The following is a 23106-nucleotide window of genomic DNA, read 5'->3' on the forward strand; positions in this document are numbered from 1 at the left end:
ATGAGTCCCAGCATTCTATAAGTTACCACATTTGAGATACCTTGGTTGAAAACCTTTGTCCTACGATACACAGTTTTGCCCAGTTAACTGTTACAGACACAGGTATAAAGATATCTACCTCATTGTGGTTTGATGCACCCACACACTTTTTTTAATGACCTTGCTGTCCCTATTCGAGTAGAGTCAGGGAGACTGGATGGAACTGAGCGTTTATTGGCTTTCTCCCTCCCTCTCTCCCTCCCTCACTGGTAATTTACTTTTGTTCTTATGATTTATTGTTCTCCACGCCATGTATAAGGATACAGTATGCAAGATCTCAGAATGTTTTCTAACTGGAGTGGTATATAAGCACTTCTTAAGAAATAAATGGATATATATATATATATATATATTTAAAGTCACAACCCCTGGTATGCCCAAATATGGGAGGAAGGTCACTACTTCCATTCTCTGTCATTTGGCTCGTCACAAGAGATCATCCAGACAGAAACCCAATATTTTTTACTGTTGCCTTTTTTTGTTACATTTGTTATATTTGTGCTGATAAATAAATAAAGGGAGACTAGTATAGATCTATTTCAAGCTATTTAGCTCTCATCAGCTAGCCATACCCTTACTGAGAATCGAGCCTGTGCTGTATTGCCTCTTAGGCAGATGTGTTAACCACTGAGCTACAGAGCTCGACTCCTTATCAGCGAGGCCAGGGTGAAAGGTATATATTTAAAGTCACAACCCCTGGTATGCCCAAATATGGAGTCGAGCATAATTTAAGCAGTACAATTAATATTCAACAATGGGGCTATTAGTGAAAGATAAGTATTACATTTTTGCTAATATTACATTTGGAGAAAACAGATATAAGATATTTTATTATTATAGTATATTACTCTAGTGCAGATTGTCAACATATATAATTCATATTCCAAAATCTGTTGGAAATATTATACAGGTAGTCCTCACTTTACAACAGCTCATTTAGTGACAGTTCAAAGTTACAACAGCACTGAGAAAATTGACCATTTTTTACACTCATGACTGCTGCAACATCCCCATTGTCACATGATTGATTTAATTGATTTATTACATTTATATACCGCCCTTATGAATGTATTTACTTTTAAAGTTCAAGGCCTTTACCAGATGAATCTAATATCTGTTTTTCCTGTCTGTCTTTCCCCATACTCAAGACATTTAGAAAAATGGTACTTTGTGCTTCTATTGTATTTCTAATGACAAAAGGATTAGAATACAGATTATAAAATAGACCCATCCATGAAATAGCACCAATGTCGTATTAAGCATATGGCTTTGCTGTATTTTCTTTTATTTACAAAAAGCAAAATTGGACATCAAAAGAGAAAGCCCAATCCTGGAGAAATGCAGTAGTTCTAATGAGTAAAAGAGAGGCGCGAGAGGAGCTAAGTACAGTCAATATTTTTCTGCCTATTACAAGACTGGTAGAAATATCAAGAATGAGCTAACTCTGGTGCTATATAAATAGATTTCCATTTTTCAACTCTTCTTTGCATTTCCTGTGCATAAAACCTTAAGTTTCCCAACTCTCTGGAACAAATCTGTGGGACATGCTGGGACATGCTGGGAACGGACGGAGATTTGATCGCTTATGTTGTATAATCATCTTTCTTTCCCATAGGTGCCAAATTTCATCAATGCATCACTGCAACCTCATGAGCGCATCATGGCTCAGGAGATTGACAACTACTTCCGCCACGAGCTTATCTACAAGCGGAATGAGAGGATGGGCAAACGAGTGAAAGGTTTACTGGAAGAGTATCCAGATAAAAGCTTCTTCTTTGCATTTGGAGCTGGTAAGTATACATTTTAGAAGTTTTTTAAAAGGTAACATAGATAAATTGATTCTTGATGTTAGTAATGTGGAAACATCCAATTCACAAGAGAACACACTGAATCATTGCACCTTCAATGCCCAAAATGGCAATTCTTCATAGCCATTAAAAGATGCATTGTAGTCTCATTAAATGTCTTCAGTATCTCATTATAAAATCCGCTATCAATGGATTTTTCTTTTCTTTTTTCTTTTTTATGTGATTTTATTGTTTTTTAATATTTATTTTTCATGTTTTTATTGTTTAAAGAGTTGCTTTATGAGATGGGTAGCCATATCAATCCAATAAATACATAAACAGAGAGAGAGAGAGAGAGAGAGAAATATTGTATTTCAGTGCTTATTTTGTGAGATAATCAAATCTCAAATGATCTCAGATATTATCTGTTTTGGCATGCATAAATATTCCACTGGCAGAAAGATAGTATGTACTCAATCATCTGCATAATGTCCTTTTCCCTCAAGGAAAACCTGATCAGGCGCACATTATCCAGTCAGGCTTTGTATACTCCTGGGTGTTGGCATTGTGTAAATTAACATCTGTCACTTCTCCCTGAATTTTTGTTGGTATGTAGTATGGAGTGTTAATGTTGGCTAATCCTTTCGATCATTGGTGTAAGTGAAAGAATTCTAAACGTCAGCCATTTTTAAATGGAGCACTCCTGGCAGCAAACCTATAATTAAAAATTTGTTTAAATATATATTTGAAGTTATGTACTGATTTCAGTGGGCAGGTGTTGTAGATGAATGGCAATACTTTTCCAATAAAGGTATTCTTATTAGGCCTTAGAATGTTTTTCAAATATTCATGCTTGAGGCAGACTTCATCTCCCCTCCCACAGAAATTTCTGTGTTACCGTGATTGCAGGGATTCCAAAGAGATTTGCAAGAGGTAGTACCTCTTGAAAAGTAGCACATATAACTTTTTAAATGACAGCACTTCATTAGGAATCATAAAAACATGTCATTTACTCAGTTTTGTTATTTGTTAACTGTGATATATTTTAATATCTTTATTTATTATTTAGTATCATTTGTTTACTAAATGGTATATTTATTAATATATTTTCTCACCATGTTGTGGCCATAGCTAAAAAAGTGAACTTACTTTCCTTAAGATATAATGCAACAAGGGGTTGTTTGTTTTTTTCAACTATGGTGAAGATAGTACAAATATGCAGTAGTTTAATGAAATGTGAAAAGTTTTATAAATCTTTGCAGACAATTTAAATAGAATGTGTCTTAAAGCTGCCTTTGGCTTCTAGAGCAGTGATGGGATAGCCACCCAGAGTTATTGTATCAATGAAATGTGCAGCATAGAAATTTAATAAATATATTTAATAAATAGATCTAGGTTAAAATACAGGTAGTCCTTGATTTACAACATTTAGGGAGTGTTCAAAGTTGTAACTTCAATAAAAAAGTGACATGTAAACTTTTTGTAAGTTTTTCACACTTATAGCCATTGCAGCATTCCTATGGTCATGTGATCAAATTTTGAATGCTGGACAACTAGTTCATATTTATGATTGTTGCAGCGACCACGTTGCAACCTTATGATAAGCAAAATCAATGGGGAAGGCAAATTCTCTTAACAACCATATTACTAATGTAACAACTGCAGTGATGCACTTAACTGTAGCAAGTAAGGTGGTAAAATGGGTCACAATTCACTTGACCACTGTCTCATTTAGCAACAGAAATTTTGGACTCTATTGTGGCGGTAAGTCAAAATCTACCTGTAATGGATTACAGTACACAGCTCTTGAAGAAAAGACAGTCCTCTGTAAAGATAGTTATAGAGATAAGAGATATATAGAAATAGATATATAGATACACATACACCACCCACAATGTAGGACTATATTCCTGTCTTAGTTGCTTTAGCTGATTTCTCTGCACCAGATAAGGTCACAATTGGCAAAGGCATTCTGACTTCCATTTGCTGTTCAAGCAGGAGCTGTACGTTCAGAAGGGTACCCAAATCTCAAATCTGCTATTTCTGGAATAATACTTGCCCAGAGATAAAACTGATATTAATAGAACAATCTGATCAACAATGCTAACTCCTGGGTTCAACTTCAGTCTGTTTTGGCCCATCAAAACCCTTAAGATCTTCATGCACTACATTAGGACATTGGAAGCATCTCTCCTACAACCCAGGCTGGTGATGTAAAGTGGCTTAACTTGGATATTAAAGTACAAGGAAGTGAGACCGCATATATCTATGGCACGCCATATATCTGAGGCCAGTGGGCTGATTTCTCACCCGTTCCTCGACTGAATGAAAATAGCCAGTGAGGAAGAAGAGGAACCACTGCAAAATAGTATCCTTGGTCTGCAATCCCCATAGAGTTGGGGTACAATGGTCCAGTAAGATACCATAGGTGATGATACCAAAAGTCACAAAAAGGTCAAAAGGCATAAGGAGGGCCACACTATCTTCATCTAAGTTCCAAACAGGCCATCTAAGAAAGCAATCAATGTTACCTTTATCCCATTCCCAGGTTGGAGCCCTGATTGAACAGACTCCAATTAATTTGCTTTTTTTTAGGGAGCCACAACGTTGGTCTAACACCTTCATCTTAGGTTGCCACCTTTGTTGGCTAAGCACTGTGAAAATGGGTCACATGGTGACACCTTCCCAACTGAAGCTTATCCATATTGTGGGATCTGGCTTGTTCAGGACTGAATAAGACTGCTTCTTATTTAAACCTAGAAACATAAAGTAAACATCAGAGAAAGGATCCACTACTAAACAGCAATCTGTGCTATAGGGGAAAGCACTCTGAGATGTAAAGTTCTGTCCTTTTTAGCAGGATGCAAAACATTTAAAAGAATATAAATCTGGCTCTATTGTCAGGCTTGAAAGAATAAATCCACCTTTGGGGGGGCGTTGGGGAAAGAGGACAAAAAGAAGAAGCCTTCATTAGAACAGTGGGTACCTCTCTTTATTTAAGACTAGATGAAAAGACTATAGCTTATTTATCCACTTGGCTAGAATTGTTACTTACAAGGAGATCTCAGTTTCTCCCGTTCTTGAGTTTGAACACAAAACAATGACTGCCAAAGTAAATTGACCTCCCAAACGCCTGTGTTCATGTAGTAGGATAGGGATAATGGAGAGCTGAGTGCAAAAAAGAGAAGAAGGGGCTTCTGCTGGCACAAGGGTCTGGGGGCCTTTCTCTTTGGAGTCACTCAAGTGTGTCAGGCCAAAAGAGGAAACAGATGAAAAGGGTTTCTGTGCCCTATCATGCTTCTGTGGACAGCCTCCTGCAGGAGTGAGACTGCTTGATCTTAAGCTTCTCGGATGACCGTGTTCATTCATAGCTGCTTTAAAAGAAATGTTGAAAGTGGTAGGCGAATCTCTTAAATTAAAGCACTTCTCTTAATTGCCGGAAAGTCTAGGATGTCCCTGTGTTTGGACAACAGCATCCAAGTACATTTCTGCCATGGATTTCTAGTAGAAAGCAAGCAACTTGCAATGCAAAGATAAGATCCTTGTTGCCAATTCAATTGTGCAGGTAGCTTTCAGGACAGGGAAGTGACAGATTATCATAGGTGAGTGCAATGCGCTGAACACTGGTATGTTGTTGAAATAATGGAAGGTTCATTCTACACATGCCTTAGATAATAAGTGTTTGTGTATGTCTGTTTCTGTGTGTGTGTGTGTGTGTGTGTGTGTATAATCTGCTCATTTCCCATTCTACATGTTTTGACAATTCTTCTCTTTAGTCTTGATTTCCAGTTAATAATTGTTCAGTAGTGGTAGAAAAAAAAATCAAGAATGATCAAGAATATTGATTATAATTTTCAATATTAAAGGAACACTGCAGTAAAGTGTGGTGCTCAGAACTGAACACAATGTTCACAATAAGGTCTAATTAACACTAAATGATGTGCAATAAATTATGCACCCTAAAATTACATTAAAATTACTTTTGCAGCATGTTATATTGTCATTCTTCCAACAACTTTTTCATATTAATTTTTTTAACTGATAAAGATGATTTTGAGTTGTATTTGTCACTTACAGTATTAGTTTTCCCCCTGTGTCCACTGCAAATTTGTAAATTCTTTCATCCACTTGTCATCCAAGTAATTAATAAAAATGTTAAAAAGCATAGCCTAGGCCAGGGCTAAGCATGGTGCTACTTCACTTGCTATCTCCCTCAGGAGAAATAATTTTTGATACAAAGTCCTTAATCCAGCAATATATCCACATAATTGCCATGCCATGCAGCCCATAGAAAACTAGTTTGACATTTCAGCATGAGTTGCTGAAATGACAAAACATATGTATATCTATAGCAGCTTCATAAAATGCTACCGGAAGCTACCTAATAATAATAAAAAAATGAGTGATTAGTCTAATACGACTTGTTCCTCGTAAATCCATGCGGATTAGTGGTGATCACCTCATTGTTTTCCAGCTTCTCAAGAAATCAGTTACTTTGTGATCTGCTCTATAATTTTTCCAAGTATTAATATCAAATTAACCAAATCTGTGGATTCTCCTTTTCTTCTTTTTCGAAAGCAGGATTTTAGGATTTATAAAAGAAATACTTATCAGGTTCAGCTAGACAGTCATGAAGTTGCTTCATAGGTTATGAGTCAAGTTACTCAGGAAGTGTACATTGGTTCAAAGTAAGATGTTCCCTGAGGGTACGTTTTTAAAATCTATCTCAAGCTTCAGTTATGCTCTTTTTAGATGCTCTTTCCAATTACTTTCTTTGAACTGAAATCTTGTTGGATGATACAAAGCCAAATACAGGTAGTTGTCGCCTTACAGGTGTTCATTTAGTGACAGTGAAAAAAGTAGCTTATGACCATTTTTAACATTTATGACCATTGCAGCATCCCCATGGTCATGTGATTCACCTTCATATGCTTGACAACTGACTCACATTTATAACTACTCCAGTGTACCAGGGTCATGTAATCTCCTTGTCTGGCCATCTGACAAGCAAAGTCAATGGAGAAACCAGAGTCACTTAACAACCAGGGTACTAATTCAATAACAGCAGTGATTCACTTAACAAATGGAAAGAAAAATAATAAAATGGGACTAAACTCACTTAACAAATTTCTTACTTAACAACTATGATCAGGTTCCAGTATGGGCAATTACAGGCCAGGTGGAAAATAGATGAAAAAATTGGTTTTATCCAAGTTGAGGATAATCTATTTAAACAAATAAGAGACCAAAGCTTAATGCATATAAAGAGGATATATAATGTATTAATACAGATGGATTCGGAAACAGAATTAGTTAAAGACTGCATGATAAAGTGGCCTCAAAGTATTGAAGAACCAATAATGTTGGATACGTGGGAAAGAATTTGGGTAAGAAATGTGAAATTTATACAAGCCCAAAACCTGAGAGAAAATTTCTACAAGATGTTCTATAGATGGCATTTAGATCCTAAAAAATTGGCCTCGATGTATTCGAATTTACAACCCAGATGTTGGAGATGTGGTTCTCTTGATGCTACATATTTTCATATATGGTGGACTTGCCAAAAGGTTAAGGCATTTTGGATAAAAATATGGTGGATTATACAAAATATTCTTTAAAAAAGGATAAAATTTACTCCTCAGTTATTTTTGTTAGGTATAATTACTGATTGTACAGTGGTAGAGGTTAATCTGATTTTGCATTTAATAACGGCAGCAAGACTGTTGGTGGCGCAACACTGGAAGAAGGAAGATTTGCCTACAATCCAAGAATGGACACTGAAAGTCACAAATTTAGCTGAGATGGCGAAAATATCTGCATATCTTAAAGACCATTCAAATGAGAGATACAAACGAGACTGGAAAAAATGGATCGATTATATACAAAATAAATATGCAACTAAGAAATTCCAGATAGCCTATGCTTAAGACTAGGAATGATTTCTAAGAGCTTTTTGACTCTTATCAGAGATTGGAAAGAAAATTGGATCATCTGATTTTAAAATATGAAGGAAAAACTGAGATTGTTGAATGTTTGAATGTTCCTGAAATACAAATAGAAAATGTGAGAAATGGCGTCTGGTCTATCTCAGAGGAAGAAAGGAGGGGGGGAGCTATAAAGAAGATTCATTTAAAGAGACAGAGTGTAGGAGAAATGGAAACTCCACCCCTGAGAATTAAAGTCAATTTGAAAAGTTTTACAAGCCCGGGACAACACTATTATTTCATCACCGACATTCAGAGCCAAAAAGTGCGAAGATATCTTTGTTTGGACTTGCCTATAAAAATATTTGGTAAATTTATCCAACGCGTGGCAATTGGTTTGAGAAGATTTTGCTATTGGAGGGACACAGGCTGACAGATGGAAGAACGTAACTTAAAATTAGCTAAATCTGATTACTTTAATTTGTAATAGATATAGCTGAATAATGACTGATATGGATAGTAATGTATATATTTTGGAATTGGCTGATAGATTGAAGAATACAATTGAAAACTAGCTAAACTAATTGCTCTTTCTTGTAACAGACATAGCTGAATAATAATTGATATTGATAGTAATGTATATAATGTGGAGTTGATATGATAAATAACAATTGGATACGAGAAAACATTTTTGGATTATACATAAAGAGTATTAATTACAATAATTATCACTATTAAAAAATTAAATAAAATACATACAATCAAATGTTAATCAATACTGGGAAAATGTTATGATATATGATATAATTATATATTATGGATGTTCAGCTAAAATAGGACATGAGGATTTGATGATAATAGAGGATTTTACAAGTAAGTAAATGAAATGTCAGCATGTGTTATGGATTAATTCTTTGGCATAGCTAAGGATGGATGTTTAAATAACTATAGGTAATTAAAACTGGAGGTATAATGATGTTGATATGGTAAATATTTGAGTTAAGATATTTGAATTAATATGAGTTAATGGAAGAGAAGCACCAAAGCATGTTGTAACCAGTTGATATACTTCTTCTTTTTTATAATAGATACCTGTGTTTTGTTTTGTTTTCCTGCCTTGTCTTTTGTCGTTTTTGTCTTTTTCTTTGTATTATTTTTATTTTTATTTTTTTATTTTTGCCTTTTCTTTTTGATTTTTTCTTTTCCCACCGGTGTGGGCAGGTATTGTTCAAGATTATTACTTTTATTAATATCTTTAAATAATAATTACAGTCAAATGAAAATGGATATATAATAATGCTTGAGTTAATATGAGTTATGTTGGTTGACTGTGGAGGAGATGTACCAAAGTTTATCTGTAATTGATTGACACATTTTCTACAGATGTAAAGAAAGATGCTGTACCTGTTTCAAATTAAAATTAAAAAAACACTTATTAAAAAAAAAAAGACTAGGAATGATTTGAACTGTTTAAAGTTAATTTAGCAAGGAGGAGCTAAGTTCAATGTAAAAAGGTTATTAATTTCTTACTTCTATTTTTTTATCAATATATCTTAGACTGTGGTTGTTAAATACCCATACCGTGTACGGGTTCTGGGAAGTCGGGGGGGGTAGGTTGTGGGGGCTCGGGGGGGAGGGTGTGGGGGAATTATTCCAGGTTTGATTTCAAAGTAGTATGATTGCACATGTATATTCTTTTCTCTTACAACATGATATTCTCTATGTAATAATATACATGTGATTATATGTTATGGAAATGAAAATAAAATATTCTTAAACTCAACAACTATGATCATACGTTGTGGACTACCTATAGGAATTGACTAACTGCTGTGAGTGCAGAGAAGTTTTCCCACTCTTCGCAATGTAGAATGAGATTACCTTAGCATGGATATAAAACAAAGTCTCACTTTTTGAGAAACTTGTGGTAGACATCTGTAGAAAGACTAAGCAAAGCCTCTGATTAACATGCTGGAATATCCAAGAGGCAATTGAAATTGAAATAGAGGATCCTTTGCTTCAGTAAACCGTTTATTTCTTCAGAAATAGGTGGATTTGTGTTGTTTCAATGCTTTTCATGTTTAAGCTTTCCGCATTTTGGCCAAATACGTTTTTGTTCATTCTTATATGGTGCAATCTCTTTTATTCTGGCACTTCAAAACCACATTCTCTTGATATTTTGAAAGCCAGACATTCATCTGTAGTATTCTTTCACTTTCCCAGTCCTCTTCCACAGGAGTACCCACCTGATCTTCCATTAATTTTAGTTTTATTTCAAATTCTTACAAATCTATGATGATGTGGTTGTAGTTGCTCCCTGCATATGAATTACCAGTAAAGAGGAATGGCCTTCATACCAGAGGTGGTATTCAGCAGGTTCTGACTAGTTCTGGGGAACCGGTAGCAAAATTTTTGAGTAGGTCGGAGAACCAGTAAATAGATCTTTTTCTTCCTTTGAAGGTTCAAAGCCAGTTGCTTCTGTAAGAGCTTTAAAGCTGTTTTGGAATTGAAGAATATCTTCTGTGTCTCTTGCTTCTGGTTGTCATTCTTATCTGCTTTACTTGTTCCTTTGTTTACATTTCTTCCTCACGGAGTTACTTTTTTTGTTGCTTGCTGTTGTATCATCTCCTTTATTCCCCCCAAAAAATCTTTGTTCTTTCTTATGAATGGTAATACGGTCACGGCTGCCCATTTCTTATTTGGAAAATTAGACTTCTTTTTAAAAATCACATCGGCACAATAACACCTGAATATTAATTAGGCAAATAGTATTTTAGGAAGCTAATAGGTATCACCTTTCACACTGTTACAATAAAAATGTGCAATGTTGAGTAATAATGAATTTTTTAAAGATTCAGGTGTTTAATATTTTTAAAGAGTTAGAATGCTATTTCTGAGGCAGCAAAGAAACTTTCTTCCCAAATTGGTGGTTTGTCCATGTTTCATTATACGGTTGAGTGAAATACTCTTTTAATAATAGTTAAAGGATTAGAAGTATAGCATTCTTTTTTTTTTTTTTTAAATATATTTTATTCATTTTTCACATTCCATTTGCAATCACTTATATACAGGGTATTTACTATAAGAAAAGAAAAAAAAGAAAAAGGGAATAAAACGAACAAATAAAAAGGAAACACAACTCATCATTCACAACCCCACCTAACCCTTCCATCCTTCATACACCCCATCTACCCCCTCCAACTTTCCTTTCTCCCTCTAACACTCCCCTCCTACTTCCCTTTCCCCTCAAACCTTCCTTCTCCCCTTACTCCCCGGACACCCTCCTTACATTCCCCTTACTCCTTCCTTACTCCTCCCTCTTCTTTCCCTCTACCTCCCTCCTTGGTGTATGCCTTTATTCGAGTGTTGTTTGATCTGATAAAAGTAAAATGAACCAAGGAAAAAAGAAAATAAAAAAAAAGAAAAAAAAAAAAGAACCACCGTATATAAATACATTCTTGTTCTTATTAAGACTATGTTAACACCCACCCACCCCACCCCCCACAAATCCCCATCCCTAATCCTCCGACTTCCCAGGGCCCACACCTGGCACTACCTTCTGTCTAAATTATCTTGTATACATATGGATTAAAAAATAAAAGTAATATATCGAAAGAAAAAAAAACAGAGAAAAAAAAAAGAGAAAAGAAAAGAGAAAAGAAAAAAAGAAAAAAAAAGAAACCACTCTTTGTGTTGATCTCAGCCCCCCATCTTTATCTATGCTTAAATAGTATAAATCATTCTATCTATATTTTATTCTCGTCTCTTACTTCTTTGCTATTTACCCCAACCTTCTGTAGATTCTCCCGTTCCTCTTCCTAAACCTCATGATCCCTTCCGATAAAATTTAAGCAACGTGGTTCATGCCATATATTCAAATATAACTTTACAGACAAGTAATCAAACTTTCCCTTCTAGTAAAATTTAAACAGCGTAAATGATCTTTCTTAACCCCCTTTTCAAACAGTAATTCAAAATAATCTAGCCAAGCTTCCCCTTCTTAGTAAAATTAAGCAGCGTAGATCAAATATTACTTTACACAGGAATCAATTTCTATCTTAAGATAATTCCAACCGACTTCCTCTTCTAATAGGATTTAAATAACGTAGTTCATTCCACATGCATTTTACCCTCATCCCTTACTTGTCTGATATTTACCACTATCAAATTTATACTAGCATTTGTTTAAAATGTAACTCAGAGCGATTTCAACCAACTTTCCCTTCAAATAAAAGTTAAATAGCATGGATCATTCCACATATTCAAATAATACTTTCAGCAAGAGTCAGTTAACCTTCTATTTTAAAGTAGTCCCTTCTAACAAAGTTTAGACAACATAAATCATTCCGCATTCTTTTTACACTTATCTTAGGATAATCCCAACCGGTTTTCTGTTCTAATAAGCTTTAAACAACGTAAATTTTACCCTCATCCCTTGCTTGTCTGATGTTTACCACTATCAAATTTATGCTAACGTTGATTTAGAATCTAGCTCAAAGTAGTTTCACCCAGCTTTCCCTTCTGATAAAAATTAGTCCGCTTTTTCTACCGGAGAGAGGTCTCAAACCCCCATTCAGTCCTCAACTTTAGCAAGCATTTTGAAATGTCTAAATTCTCGATCTCTGTTTTTCTGCTTCTCCGAGGGAGGAGGGGCTACCCCCTCCATCTTGCAGCCACATGGCCGGCCGTTTGCCTTCTCCTTCCGCTTGTCTCTCCTCTCTTCCAAGCGCATCAGGAAGTCCCGCCTTCAGAGTCCTACAATAGAAATCTTGAGCCTCCGAAACAGAGTTAAGACGAAATCTTTGATTCTCAAATGTAACCGTGATACCGGCAGGGGCCTCCCATCTGTATCGAATCTGTTGACTCCTAAGCTCCTTAGTTAAAAAGGTGTAGTCCCTTCTTGCTTTCAGCATCTGAAAAGGAATATCTTTGAAAACAATCAGGTCCTGGCCGTCAACTCGGAGACTGTTATTATGAAACTTTTGCACAATCGCATTTCTAGATTCTTTTGTAGAGAAATGTATAATTATGTCCCTCGGGAGCTGTCGCTGTTCCACTATCAATGAGTTCTGGCGATAGATTTTCCGAATCTGCCAATCAAAGTTAAGTCCCGGGCTTCCCAGCGCATGGCTGAAGGCTTCAGCAAAGGTCTGTTTCAAATTCTCTTGCTCCTTTTCACAGAATCCTCTGACTCTTATTGCAAATGCCTTCCTATTAAAATTTATCATCATAAGCTGTTCTTCGTTGTCCCTAATTTTTTGTTGTAAAATTTGAATATTGGTAGTCAAATTAAAATTAGCCTTCTCCAGACTTTCCAATTTGTTCTCTATTTCAGCAGAATAATCTGACAGGGCAGACACGGCTGCAAACGTATTCGCCTTCATCTGATTAACTTTAGACTTTAAATCATCATATAGTTCCAATACAAATTCCTTAATTTCTTGTTTAAAGGCATTAAACATTTTAAAGAGATATTCCTGTGTTAAAAATTCTCCAGTAGAGGGCATAGGAGACAAAGGCTGTGTTTCCAGTAAAAATTCTTTAAATTCTTTAGACACATTTGTAGCAAGACGCTTCTTTGACCTGGGTGCCATAATAAATAAACAAGTAAGCAGCGCTTCGCTCCCCTCTATTTCCAAAGAAGAAGAGTTTATTTTGTTAAGGAGCTGTCTGCAGGAAGATAAAACCGGCTAAGTACATCCAGTATCAATCATCCACGGAGAGAAATCGCCATCTTGAGGTCTATTTAGACAAAGAAGTCTCTAAGACAAATGGTGCTGGTATTTAAGATAGTAATAAAAGCATAAATCTCACAGGGGTGGGACCCGCCCGTATCAATTCTAGCTTGAAAAAACTTTGTTTTGTCCTGGGGGGGGCTAGCCTGTCTGGGGCTGCCAAAAAAAAAAAAGGCAGCTGAGAAGAACTGGCTGGAGATAAAAGCTCCGCTCCGGCTGGATCTAATCTCTTTCCACAGCCAAAAAAAAGAAAAAGGCTGTGGCTTACGAATAGACCCTAGTCTACGGAACTATCCTCCCTGCCCCTTTCTTAGCCAAAAAGGGGTGCTATCTATGATCTTATTTAGATATACAGACCAAATCTCTGAGGAGCTCGGTGGAGCCCTCCTCGGCAACAGGCCACGCCCCCAGGAAGTCAGAAGTATAGCATTCTTGAAACCCCATCATACAATTAATTACAATTAATTATATAACATGTTTGCATGTTTACATTTTTTTCTCTTTATGTGTCTTTTGAATTCTGGGATGGGGTGAAGGAAAATTGATATAAATATCTTAGTTAAAACTATCAGTCCATGCTTCTTCAGATTAATCTCTTGGGAGACCGATACACTGTTTAGTTCTTCTTAGGTTATTTCTTATATGAGGAGATTTGTAACAAATAATAGTTAGTGATGAATCTAGATATGAGCTTCATTAACCATAGGAGCCCTAGTGACACAGTGGTTAAAGCGCAGTATTGCAGGCTAACTCTGCCACAGCCTGGAATTTGATCCTGATGGAGCTCAAGGTTGATTCAACCTTCCATGAGGTCGGTAAAATGAGGACCTAGCTTGTTGGGAGCAATATGCTGACTCTGTAAACAGCTCAGAGAGTGCTACAAAGCACTGTGGGGTGATATATGTCGAAGTGCTATTGCTTTTGCTAAAATCCTGATTTCTCTGTATCTACCGTTTCTTTTTACTTTCTTAATTAATATTTTTAATGACTCCTCATAGAAACATATTGGAACAGTCTAGTATGGGCCTCCTCAAATTACCCCATCATGCAGGATAAGGCCCTGCATGGGAGATGCTTCTGCTTCTTGAATTAGTACATTGGCTCTATTGGATTGCTTGCTTATTGATGCAGATAGGCATGGGGGTTCTCGGGAGCTTGAAAATCTTCAATTCTGAATTAATGCTTTAATAACATTGTATTTAAAATTATTTTTATTATGTTTTTAAGAGAAGTTTTTTATATTTGTGGTTTATAAGTATCTTACTTTTAAGGTTCACTTTCTAAGGATACTGATAAAATTGAGCAAGACCAGAGACAGACAGCCAACACACAGTAGGGGAGATTAGAGGAACTAAATATGTATAGCCTGGAGGACAGAAGGGAAAGGGAAGACATGATTGAAACCTTTAAATATATTAAGGGTTTGAATAAGGTAATATTTAAATATGAAGCAAAAATCAAGAGCATCTGAGCATAAATTCAAACTGACAGGAAGTAAATTCAAAAGTAATGTTAGAAAGTATTACTTCACACAGAAACGGTGGTAGAAGCCTGGAACCAACTTCCAGTGGAGGTAGGGAACCAGTCCTCAGTACCTGAGCTTAAATATGCTTGGGATAAACATATGTCTATCATCTGATAAAAAATTTAAAAATAAAAATAATTAAAAAACAGTAGGAAAACAAAACATCAAAAACTCAAAATGCAGACTCAATAGACAGTAGGTCTTTTTCTGCTGTCCGTTTTCTATGTCCCTATGTTTCATTATAACTAAACTTAAATCCAGCATGATTAGATCAATTCCTATAGCTATAGCAGAGTGATGGCTAACCTTTTTCAGGCCAAGTGCTCAAAGTGCATGTGTGCAAATATGCATGCACCTGAATCCCAAAAATGCAATGTGCGTGCAGCCCCCGCGCATGCACCCTGTCCCCTATGCATGCACATGCACCCCCAGAATGCACCCACGTGCGCACTCTGCACATGTGCATGCGATCCCCTGCACACCAGGGGTGGGTTCTGGCAGGCACTAATGCCAGTTTGCTCGTGAGCGCGCAGATGCACAGTACAATTAAAATTCTTCTGTGAATGTGCAGAACCAAAAAACAAGATTGCGCCGCCGCTCAGAGAACCAGTTTGGGAGACTGGCAGGCCTGGGCCACTGCCGATTCCAGCGACCCAGGCCGCCAAACCACTACCGGTTTCCCCAAACCGGTAGGAACCTACCCTGCGCATGCACAGCAGAGAGCGAAAGATCAGCTGACCAGTGGGAGGCACGCGTGCATGCGCAGTGGAGCTGAACTAGAGCAATGACATGTGTGCCCACAGAGAGGGCTATGCGTGCTACTTCTGGCACATATGCCATATGTTTGCCATCACAACTACAGCAACTTTTCTCAACCTCAATCCCCAGCTAAGGGATGGTTTATAATAAAAGCTTCCTAGGATCAAGTAAAGCAGGTGTTGATAGTAAATTTGCATTGTTGTCTAACATTTTTTAAATGTTGTTTATGTGTTTTGATTAATGTTACTTGGTGTTTTTCTCTTTTATTACCTAAAGGCCATTTCATGGGCAACAATACAGTCATAGATGTTTTGAGGAGAGAAGGATATGAAGTAGACCATACATCTGCTGGGCAAGCAATCAGGTAACAAATGCTTTAACAATAATGATATTAAGCATCTTCAGGAAATAAAACATAATAGAAAATGTATTTGGAGTTGAAACTGCTGCCATTTTATTCAAGGTAAAAAGGTGTGAATCTGGACAACTTGCAGAATGAAAAGCCTTCCAGTTTCCCACACTCTCCTCTGCTCCTCACTCATACCTCAAGTTCTCTGATGGAAAAAACACAGGATGACCATTGTGTCAATAGTTTTACCACGTAGAAGCTTAATATTTGTAAGATGAACAAAAATATAATCATGCCTCAATAGCCATCATGCACTGTACTATAGTTTCATGAAATAATGTTTCCAATTTACTCTAAAACTGATGCAGGTTATAATTTTCTTCCAGATGACACAAATATTACTCTTCTCTAAGGGATATCTTATCTTCTATCTATCCATGGTAAATGGTACTGGATGTCACTTTTGTGAGTTGTTCTCTGCTCCAGTAACGTATATTCCTCTCTAAACTTCACTTCCTCGCTTGATGAATGAAGTGCCAAGTTATGACTTCCATATGTGAATAAATTTGCGCAAATATAGCAGACTTGTCAGGTCCTATACATCTTTTGGCATTCAGGCAGACAGCAACACCAGAAAGTTTATATCAACCGAAATACGATCTTTTCAGAAGATTAAAGCTGACTTACACATTCCAGAACAATTCCTCCAATGTAGAATGCCAGTCATTTCAGTAGTTCTTTAAAAGAAACAGGAACTCTGAAATAGCAGAGATGAAAATCCATTCAATTCTGTCACAATGCAAAGTGAAAGCTTAATTATTATTTTTTATCTTGTTTTAATACAATTAAAATATGCCTCAATAAATAGACATTTGTTTCACAAGTAATTATCAAAACGGCTTTGGGGGGGGGAGGTTTAGAAGAAATACAAATAATTTCAATGGACACAGATCATTCTAATTGCAACAGCAGAAGACTAGAACTATGCCATTCCCTATTACAGGGGTGTCAAACTCATGTCGTCACAGCATTGACACATGAAGTATCATGACTTTCCCCTTCGTTAAACTGGGCTGCGGGCCACGGGTTTTGACAGCCCTGGCCATGACAATAATAGTTTAAAATAAACACAAGAATCATTTCATGTTGGTTTAAATTTTCATTTTTGTTTTACTGATTATAAGACACTCAGTGTGCTGGGGATTTCCTAAACTCTCCTAAATGTGATGAGTTCAAGAAACGTTAGACTGAATATGACCTTTTCTCTCCCACACCAGTGGGAATTTTATTCCATATACATGGAAGGATGGAGGCAAGAAGCAGGAGGAAGGCTCTGCTAGGTTATAATAAAGAACTACCAAGTAAAAGTGTGTTATGATCAGCATATAAGGAAGATAGTTAAGTATTTACCCATGTTTCGCCAGAATGGAAGGAAATATTTCATTTTCTTTGACTGCCTTTCCCTTCAGTATTTAATCATATGGAAGTGGTGTTTACCCTTTTGCTTAAACATTCTTTATGGATGAGTCATTGAATGTTGACTCATCAGAGAGAATGGGAAGTATCTCTGTACAAACCCTTCCTGAATTCTAAATGCTGCTTTCTCTCTCTAGTTGCTTTTGGGAAAAGCAACATTCAGACTCATCCTGTTCTCATTTGGGCTCTCCTGAGAAACTTGCATTTCATCTTCTATTTGCCTGCCTTTAAACAGTTTATCTGAAGTTTATTTTATATTCCCATTCCTGAGTTAAGGTTCACTGAGTGCATTTCATTGAGCATTAAAGGCATGAAGGATGTTTGTTTTAGTTTCTGTCTTTCTTGTGAATTCAGCTCACTAGAGAAAGAAAAACGGAGTCGCATAATATCCACTGCTTTGCAAATGCTACATTTTTCTACATGTTGCCTTTAGCATGCACTGGATAGTATGTGCATACAGTATGGTATTTTGTGCATTTGGAGAGACTGAAGATAATCTCTCCAGCCACATGATACAGATTATTATCCTTTCAATTGTCTTTAAGAGGAGATTTTCCTTTACTCAACCTTTTAATACATTCTGTGAGCAATACAGTATCAAAAGTGGCTTTGTGTTGGAGTGCTATTGCATTTGTTACCTTTGCAGCAAATTGCAATGTGCTGTGGTCACATGACCATGGGTTACGACGGCTTTGCCAAAAATTGGTACATACTTCTAGTTTTCAGCAAAACCATACCATAACAAATAAACCAGTTTGCTTAACAACCACATTTGCACTTACAACCCCTCTGTGTTTGCTTAATGACTGCTGCAAGAAATGTAAAATCATGTCAGTCATGCACCCATCTCATTTTATTACAACTTGTGACCATAATAATGGTTAACTACCTGTACTACTAGAACTCTTATTCTGTAAACTTTAACTGGGTGAAATGATGCATCATATGACAAAACATTTTCAACCAAGTTACCTCAAATGGGGTAACTTACAGAATGCCAGGATGGTTACTACTGAGGTAATGTGATTTGGGGAGGTGTGGCTGCTTCAGTGTCGTCAAGCTGTCAACTTCTCATTGCAGCAGTCATGTCATCCTCATTTTCAATGCTGCCTGACAGCTTCCTGCCCATTTGCACATACCCTTGTTCCCTCCCCTATCCAGCAGCAGCCATCATGTACCTTCCCTTTGGGAAGGGGAGGGAAGGAAGGAGGGAGGGAGGAAGGAAGGAAGGAAGATTTCTATGCTCACTGACAGCTTCCCATAATGACATTCAATGGGGAAGCCAACAGGAAGTCAAAAATTGCTGCTGCTCCCTCTAAATTTTTGCCAGCCCACACCCATTTTGTTTTCTGTTTAGATAAGGAAACATCTCTGAAATAATAACCCAATGGGACACAGGCTTTTTAGTATCTTATTATATCCTGCTTTAAAAAGAAGGTAAATGGGCACTTTTGAACATTTTTGGCACTTTCAAGGGGCTGAGATGTTTGAAGCATTCAGACTTGAAATGTTCCTAGCAATTTACTTGTTCTGTACCTTAACTTGGAAGACGATCAACCCCTATTCCCAACCTTATTTTATTTTGCTTTCTGTAGTGGGAAAAATCAACAGAAGTTCTTGTCTGCCCTCTCCTCAATGTCCCCAGAATATGCCTCTTACATTATCTCCCAAGAGATCCAACAACAACAGGAGGAAGAAGAGGAGGATGACCTGTTGCCCCGCACATTATTGCCCGAAAGCATGGACCTGCTGGAGAAAGCAGAGAGGAAATACAAGAAGAAGAAGAAACAGCAGAAGAAACAGCGTTTACGTCAGTTCAATGACCTTTGGGTACGCATCGAGGAAAGGTAATGAGTGAGTAGAAGCAGGTGGTACATTTCCAAGAAATACCAAAAGGGGAGCTCCTTAAGAAGAACATAATTTGTTTGTTTATTGGCTTTTCTGCCTACCGCAAAAGATTGATTCTCTGTAGTTTGCAGTACAAACATAAAAAACAACAGATAAAATATCTATAGTATAATTAAAGCAGCTAAAAATAAAAGCAGATGAACTCCAAATCTACATAATAGCCAATAAAGCAGTTTAATCAATTCAAACTCTTAAGGCTCTCTGAAATAGTTCAGTTCAGTTTTTGGTAATTCACAGAAAGCCAGGCAATGTGGCAGTTCCTTAACGCTGTTTCTTAATGCAGGCTCGGCACCTTCAAAATTCCAACCTACATACCTTGCAGTGGGGGAGATCACCAGTGGTTCCTCTTGGACGTGCATGTTGGATAGTTCAAAACTGGTTGCAGAAGATGATCCTACATGTATCTCTCAGTGCCAAGCTATATAGATTTACAGATTAAAACCAGTTTCTGAAATTGCATTTGGAAGCCTACTGGAAGCTAGTGAAGATCTAGGGCACTAATGTCATATTCTTTTTCATGGCATGTATCAGCCAATACAGCTGCTGTCTTCTGGACAATTCTAGCTTCTTATTGGTATTCAATAGCAGCCTAAGGTAGAACATATTGCAGCAGTCCAGACAAGCCATATTGAGGCCATGACTCATTGTTCCAAAGTTGTCTCACTTCAGGTAGGGCTGCTATTGATGTGCCAGCTGTCCATCCAGCAATAGCTATGAATCTAGGAGGATTTGCATTCTTAAAGGTAGTTTTATCCCTCTGGGAGATAGTATTGAAATTCAGGAAAGACAGTAATATACAAAAAAGAGTAACACAAGAAACTTGTAAGCATAGGCAAAAGGTGCCAGCGCTCTATATCATGAATTAGTTCATTATGTATATCTGGGAAGTTCACAACCAAGAGAGCTGTTCCTGTCCAACAAATCATATTTAAGAAGCACTCCCTTTGATTCAAGGGGATATTTACATAATAAATAGCCACAAAAATCAAGAGCCACTCATAATCGTATCAGTGAATTTCTTTAGGCCTTTTTAAAACCATCTAAATTAGTTTCACTATAATTAATGCAATAAATTCTATCATTTCATTAAGCATTGCAAAGAAATAATAGGGTAGATGTGATTCTTTTAGTTTTTTGGGTTCAGCATCAGAGGCTGAACTCTTAACATTTCAAGAGAAGGAGGGGGAAAAGGCTTTGTTCATATTTTCCACATCATCCATAACCTGGTCATATTTTAACTTGGTGCTCCCAAATTTGTTCCTTCATTACTCAAATACGCCTGTCAGAAAGTTCTTATTCAAATACCCCTGTTGTGTTTGGGCAACAAGTTTACGTGTCACTAGCCAAAGAAAAAACACTTTTATCCTATTTGTGTAATTTATCCAAGTTTGGGAAGCATCTTGTCTAAAAACCAAAATAGTTCTGTTTCAAGTTCTCAACCTTAAGGGAGAAAATATCAAAGTTATGGTTACAAAGAACAGGCCTTGCTACAAATAAAAAAGAATCAAGAAAACTTCATCATTTCAAAAGTGGAAACATTTTTAGAGGTTCCAATTGTCATTTACTGTAATAAATTTAACATTAACCAAAGTTAAAAATAATAATAATTATAATTGCTGTTGCCATTACATTTTGGCATTTTCTTGTTTTATTGTTAATAACACAACTAAAGGATGGATGAATACAGCTATATAATCTGAAAGTATAGGTAGAGAACTGTGACAGCATATAATCATTCCACATTATTTGGTTTGGAGTGGGACCTTTTATAGTACTGAGCACTGGGAAAAAAAGAGCCTTTTCTGTTGATTTCTGGAAGTTAAGCAGGAGTTCAGTCTTGGTTCCTCTTTGGAGAGATCTGCCATCAGTGTTGTTTGTTTATGAATTTTATATGCTGCCCATCTCACTACTAAAGCTACTTGTTCTTTGCATAACTGTCAACTGGCTATTTTCTATTTGTCTGTGAACATTTTTTTTTAAAACTTCAGGGACGTATGGGCTTAAAAGGTACATTAATTACCTTCAAATTTCCCAAGTTTCTTTTTGTTTAATGCAGGGGTCCCCAACCTTGGGGCTGTGGCCCACTACTGGGCCGTGACCTATTTGGAATTGGGCCATGTGAGTGATTGGCTGGAGCATGTACGCAGCTCAACTTGTGTGAGTGGCGGGCCAGTAGACACTTGTGCAGCTACGCACTTGGCCTGCTGTTACGCGCAAGTTGAGCTGTATATGTGTGTACAGGCCCACCTTTGTGCGGCCCAGCTCTCCTCTTTCCCCAGCTGGGTGAAGCCACAAAAGTTGATGACCACTGGTTTAATGCACTTTGCCACACAGAGTGTAGAGTAAAATATTGCAGCTGGTATAGACTGACTGGTCTAATTTGAAATTAATATGTTTTTATTTAATTGATCAATATACTTTCCATTTTTGCCTGGAATTTTAATTTACTTTATGCTTAACAGAGCACTAATAAACCATGTGGTTGGACAGGGATGCAAAATGATGTCAGATTTTCATTTCTCACTCGCATGTCGAATATCATTGGCTCATTTCTTGCATCTTTTACATGGTTCATCTTTTGGAAATTTAGTTCCAGGCCTTTTCTAAAGGTTGTCTTCTCCCCATATTTGGCGTATTAAATGGTTAAAGGAAAGTGAGAAGAAAGGGATGGAATGGTTTCAAGTTAATAATTGTGCTTATAGCCAAGGTTAATATAATTCTGCCCAAGAAAATATCTACCCTCAAGCCAGAGAGGTCAGAATAGTGGATCAATTACAGAATAGCCCAAGGTTTAATGGTTCCATGGGAAAAGTCAGAAGCTTTAATACTGTTTATGTTTCTGATCCTGAAAGTTAATTTAAATCAGTACAATGATATGGGAAATATCTGACTATTATTCACCTTAGGAAGATTGAACAAAATCTCAAAAGATTACAATTTGAATTGCTTTGGGGGGGAAATGATATTATGGAGAAAAATAAAACAAGCCAATGGATTTGCATACTTCAGCAGAATAGCTATTAATGTTTACCGAGGATAGGAAAGTAGATAGAGTGATTTTAAGATGTGCAAACGTTGGTAATAAGCATAGGAATTTGCAAGGAGTAAACATCCAAAGAAGCAAAAATGTCTGCGAATAAGGTATAGATAACCCTATTTGACCTCACTGGGAGCTATAATGTAACTAATGTTAGGAAACTGGATCACTTTTACTATGTGTTATACAAGGAATAAGGGGACACATGGCTCAGTGGCTAAGACAGTGAGCTTGTCAATCAGAAGGTCAGCAGTTTGGCGGTTTGAATCCCTAGCGTCATGGAACAGAGTGAGCTCCTGTTACTTGTCCCAGCTTCTGCCAATGTAGCAGTTCGAAAGTGTGTAAAAATGCAAGTAGAAAAGTAGGGACCACCTTGGTTGGAAGGTAGCATCCTTCAGCGTTTAGTCATACCAGCCACATGACCATGGAGATATCTTTGGACAGTGCTGACTCTTCAGCTTTGAAACGGAGATGAGCGCCGCCTCTTAGCGTCGGGAACAACTAGCACATATATGTGAGGGGAACCTTTACCTTACCATTATGCAAGGAATGCACGTGGAAAATTCA

At 36.9% G+C, this 23106-nt stretch overlaps 1 protein-coding gene across 1 annotated transcript in view; it reads left to right on the top strand.

Annotated features, from left to right (window-relative positions):
* The window catches only part of TRABD2A (TraB domain containing 2A), a 79690-nt gene that overhangs the window by 55669 nt on the left and 915 nt on the right, over positions 1-23106 (top strand). Inside the window, exons 5-7 of the mRNA XM_032213807.1 lie at positions 1655-1829; positions 16046-16133; positions 19190-19441. Of these exons, the coding sequence (XP_032069698.1) occupies positions 1655-1829; positions 16046-16133; positions 19190-19441 (515 nt within the window). The remainder of the gene's footprint in view (positions 1-1654; positions 1830-16045; positions 16134-19189; positions 19442-23106) is intronic.

The sequence above is a fragment of the Thamnophis elegans genome, chromosome 3 (assembly GCF_009769535.1).
Source record: "Thamnophis elegans isolate rThaEle1 chromosome 3, rThaEle1.pri, whole genome shotgun sequence".
Classification (NCBI taxonomy): Eukaryota; Metazoa; Chordata; class Lepidosauria; order Squamata; family Colubridae; genus Thamnophis; species Thamnophis elegans.